We start from the raw sequence: 5,220 nt of genomic DNA on the forward strand, positions 1-5,220 counted from the left end.
AATCAAGCAATGAGAATCTCGTGGACAAGAGTTTTGCACGGTCAGATGTTGCACCGGAGGTGACATTGCAACCTGTAGTTGCGCAAACAGAGATACCACATCTTTCCTAACATTGAGCCCGGGAAATACACCTTGGTCTGGACTCGGTTTAATCGTGTCGGCAATTGTGAGATGTACATGAATTGCGCACCCTTCACTGGCGAATGGGTCGCCGTCAAAGTCGCCCGGGAACACGCCCAAAGAGTTGCTTGCATTTTCTGCTGTGTTCATTGCCAACGTGGATGGTGGCACTACCAGAGAGCATGTTGGCATTCGCTTCTCTCGGCCGGAAGGCATTGTTGAATATACTGGCGACAACAAAAATCATCGGCGAGAGGGTGAACTCGTAAGCAGCGGGATTTATACATTTGGGCCAACTCTAGTCAGTGATCGGGACATTATAGGCGGGAGCGATACCACTGGTAACGGTACCGGACCACATCCTGGCTGCCGTGGTTGTCATGGTCCTTACTCTTGTAGATGGGTTTGATGAGCGATGGGCTTCTGCCACGATGAAGTATATATATTCTGGAGCGTTGCTTCTCGATGGAGCCGGGCTGAAAGAATTTTACAGACTATCACTAAACGACTTATTTGGACTATAATACATTCTAAGTACCGTGAAGCTTGTGTTGGAACAATGCCATTCAGATTCTTCAGCTCAAGCACCTCATACTATCTGCCATTTGCGAAGCCCCCACGAGCAGCCGTCCTAAGTCCAGTCTCGTATCCCATAATTTCCGTTGTTTCAAGGTTGTCCATGGCTTTTCGTCCCAACAAGGGAGTGAGTGCACTTGCGATATCACGGCAGCAGCTTGTCTAGCTGGTTCAGTTGTGTTAAAAAAGGAACAAAGCGGAACATAATCCACGTGCTACATCAAGTCTGATTGTAGTAGACGAAGTACGAGAGATAAGAAACAAAGATGATTCATCTGACTAGGAATAAAAAACAAAAACGACGTTCATTGAGTGAAAATTTGTGAAGCAATTCGAGAATTTAATGCCCGAACAGACCATCCCTGCTATACCGTGTGCTTCCTTTATCTATAGTCTCCTTCGTCAACCAGCCAACATGAAACACAGAATTGCGACCTTCTCGACATGTTATGCTTCTACGCAAAGAGGCAAACCGGATTCAGTGCATTGTAATTCAACAACGAGCATAGTAAGATTTAATACCGTGATAGGCAGTCTTGTTCGCTATACTGACCAACAATTTCAACTCCCCTTCGCATGACTTTCGGGTGAACATCTCATTCTGTCACATTAGCTGAGGGTATGATGAGTATCGGGATGAACCTACCTGCAACAGTTCCTCAATGGAGACGCTTTCCAGCTGCCGAGGTAAATTTTGGATCTCCGGTTCCCACTCGTAGGTACGATTCTTTAACATCAACTTGGTGACGATATCGCCTAGAGCGCATAATTTCATCGTCGCAGGGTTCATTTCCGATTCTTCAATTTGGCAGCTATTCTCGACACCCTCTGTGAAAGTTAGTCTTTCTTCATCGATATTCACCTTATCAGCGGATAGACTCACTAATCTTAACATCACCAGACTGTGTAAACAAGATCGTTTCCGGGCTCAGGGTAGCGAGTGCTCTTCCGAGCCGGCGCAGATATTGGATTCCTTCCAACACCTATTTCAGGTGAGTTTAGAATGCGCCTACAAGTGATCAGTGTTTGACATACCGGCTTGACAATGGCAACGATTTCATCGTCAATAATCGAGCAGCTAGAAGCTAAAATGTGATCGACTGACACTTCCGTTGGTTCCCAAATTAAAGTGCACGATGCTCCATGATGGTAACATTCGAGTAATGTTAAAAAGCTGGGATGAAAAATTTGTTCCATCAGTTCTAGCGTACTTGCAGCGAAAGAGAACTGTTGTTCAATTCGTTGGGTATGCACCAAGTGTCCTCTTTTCTTCCTGTGTCGGGCAAAGATCAGAGACTGATCTTTCGATCCGGCAACAGGCTCAAAAGTATCCCACGGGTTCTGATTCAGGCGTGATATTCTTGCCTCTGGACTGTTGGGCCGTAATTTTGTCGAACCGGGAGCGATTGCGGGGGCGCTCATTGTATGACTCGGTGAGGGTTTGATATCTGGAGAGGCAGTTGATTTTGAACTTAGCTCCTCGTGGCAGAAACTAGATTTGCCCACCCACACAGTAAGAGGTCGGCTGTGTTTGATCTGTTTCTCGTTCATCATGCAGTGTAGTCCTTGCGGAGCGTGAAAAGGCACAGTGACGATTTTCCAGCGGACAAAGACCTTATGTACAACGCTCCAAAACATTCTTTCGGCACATACCTGTCGCCCTAGCAACGATAGCCCTTCATGCGCGATGCGGTAGAATTAGATATTTTTGACTGTGATTATGATCTGCATCAAGTATAGCGGGACATGCCGAAACTTTGTTGATTCAGATTCCTTGGGTTTGTCCATCGTTTGGTTGTATCCTGAGAAAGATACCTGGTCGCTAGTGCGTGCCGGGGCAAATTCCGATATCCCCGATACGCTAAACCATCAACGGCCCACGTGCCGGGAGACTGACTGGAATTACCTTGGCCCCTAGTATATGATTATTCGAGACCAACATCACTTGCTACAATGGTAACATAGACCCTAGCGGTTTCCTAAGGATGTGGTCTTGCGCATTGGTGTACTGCATGAGACAGGTTAAATGAATTGAGCTCAGCAGGAATCCCAGTCAAAGATTGGTTGCTGGCGTCGCCTTTCTTGGTCATCAGCATTCCTTTAGTTGGCTTGCGTTATTGTAAACGATATATACTTCGAGACCCAGGACGACCCAGTTCATGAAGTTGGTTGGACGTGGACTGAGAATTGATCAAATAAGGGCCATTTACATGTCTATTGCCTAGGTTGGAAAATTTTTCCAAATATTCCAGAGCAAGTAATTTTTGATCGGGGCTTACGACTGAAAAGGCACTAACAAACCTGCTAGGCATACGTCTCTACAATCAGAAACGATTCTCATGCGGAGACTGGAGCTGGACTGGCTTTGCTCACCGATTCATTCATCCCTTTGAAACTGCGAGACCCTTTCGCCGTTTGTTAGTTCCATGATATGGAGCCGGATTCACTTGAAGTGGGTTTAGGTTGGTCTGCAACTCCGACGTCTTGCGTTCGTATTGGCGATCAGCAGATCGATCCGGATTGCACACTATGTGGTCGGGCCCACCCATGCTTGTGTCACGAGGGGACACCAGCTCAGATGGAAGGCCATGGATCACCAGCCGTTCTTTGAGAGAGATCATCGCATAATACCCTGTGGAATGATCCAAAGCGGCAAAGACATGCATCCCAGTCACCCTGTCCACGAACTTTAGGATCGGCACCCGAGCATGTGCAATGCATTCAATCGAATTCGGAACAGCGATATTGGTGCTTTTTAGGAAGCCCGAAATTGCGTGTATATGTCCTTTTCTTTCGCCCATGGAACGCGCCACTGTGCGTCTAAACGTGTCTGACAGTAGCACAAGGTCAATATCGGCAGTAGACAGATAGCTACCAGAGTCAAAAGAGCCAAAGCCATGGATTTCAATGCCGCCGTACCGATTCTGGAATGCAGTATCCAATAGTTCGACGAGATCTCAGCGGACAATGTTCTCAATTTCCTGTGGCTTGGCCCAGTCATAGAAGCTGACAATCTCGTGATCTAACCTAGTGCGGGTTAGAAAAGGAGCTACTCGATAGCGATTAAGAGGACAGAGAGAAATCTGACTGGATCCTTCGCGTAAGGAAGACGGAGTAGATTCAAATCAAGGCGTGCCCAGCTCTTGAGACAGTGGTCTCCACTCACTGGTAACGGAACCGTCGTAGTCGCTCTTGCTTGCAGCATTGCCGGTCTTTATACAATGGTGTCTGATTGCCCCCACTGGTTCGCTTTCAACTGGGATTGGCGGAATACATACTTTTCTGGCCTGCTGGCCTTTTAGGGGCAATATTGGCAGTGTTTTCGGGAGCGTTGCTCTGAGGTTGCGATTCTGATATCATGCCGAGGGAAACGAAATCCAAATTCACCCTGAGTTCATCTGTCTCGTCTACCTTCGCTGCATTGTCAAGTCTCGCTTTGCGAATCAGTCTGACAATGTCGAACCTGTTATCCATTTGTTTGCTTGGTGGGGGTAGCGCAGTGCATGGATCCGGGTTGGACCGTCCCTGAGCAGAGGGGCAGGGGGGTGGGCTTAGCGTAGTGTCTTGGGGTTCATCAAGACCCATTGCGCGCTTCTTGCGTGGCCCCTCAGTGTTGGGGGCATCATCGGACGTGTCCATGTTGGCCTCTTCCCTATCGCTCAAGCAGACGAGAAGGTGAACTCGAGTGGAAGAATATTTTAGTTTCATCCCGAAGTTTCTTCGGTGGTTTCTCCCTTTCTAGACAGGAGCGGACTGTATGCAGTGGGAGGTGGCCGGTAGCAGAATCCGAACCCATGTTTTGGATTCGGGCGCGAGCCACGGTAGTCTGAAATTTCTCTGAACTAAAATGGTGGCATTCTGAGGAGTTTGAAGGCAGCAAGAATAACGGGAGCGGAACAGAACGAAACGGCTCTTGGTGAGTGAACGAGAATTGGATGCGTAGAGTATTGCCAATGATGAAGGTTGGGGAGGGGAATTGACCAAATTGGAAGGGTGGAATGGAAGCAGAATGCTTCCCGGTGAGTGTAGAGGCTAGGGCTTGGGATTGATTTCAATCCACGCGCTAGTAGTGTTTGGCGTGATGCAAAGTTTTATCCAGCACAGCGAAGTTGCTGGAAATCACATCTTCACACGGACCTTGTTTCAGGTCCACGATGTATTTAATAGATGTTAGTACAGTGGAAGTAGGGGCAAAAGGGAAGAACTTATCAAGTAACTGCTTGACTTTGCAGAGTCAAGTAAATTAATCGTAGAGCAAATTGTCGAGGGAGGACGTATTTATAGGCTTCTCGGCTTCCGTCACTTGCAAGCTGGGTAGGAAATGTTGAGGGAAACCTATTCCTATTGAGGGCTATTGAAAGCCATGTTCTTTTCCCGCAACTATTTGCAGCAACACTTTTGATGCTTTTGGAGCTTCAGTGAGAAATTAGCAGGAGCCATGTTGAAGAGAAGGGATGCTGAGTCGGTCAAGAAACGTTGTCTGACTGTTGAATCCTTCACGGTCCTCTTAAATTGAGGCCTTGC

At 47.5% G+C, this 5,220-nt stretch overlaps 1 protein-coding gene across 1 annotated transcript; it reads right to left on the reverse strand.

Annotated features, from left to right (window-relative positions):
* Positions 1-3,077: 3,077 nt before the first annotated feature.
* On the reverse strand, positions 3,078-4,335 carry N7446_012452 (nucleotidyltransferase domain-containing protein; the record flags this gene model as incomplete). Its single annotated transcript, XM_058521194.1, has 4 exons — positions 3,078-3,620; positions 3,663-3,723; positions 3,863-3,908; positions 3,975-4,335. The coding sequence occupies 4 exons, from the start codon at positions 4,333-4,335 to the stop codon at positions 3,078-3,080; spliced, it is 1,011 nt and encodes a 336-aa protein (XP_058366560.1).
* Positions 4,336-5,220: the final 885 nt, after the last annotated feature.

The sequence above is a fragment of the Penicillium canescens genome (assembly GCF_028828765.1).
Source record: "Penicillium canescens strain IBT 15451 chromosome Unknown utg000010l_segment0_segment0, whole genome shotgun sequence".
Taxonomy (NCBI): Eukaryota; Fungi; Ascomycota; class Eurotiomycetes; order Eurotiales; family Aspergillaceae; genus Penicillium; species Penicillium canescens.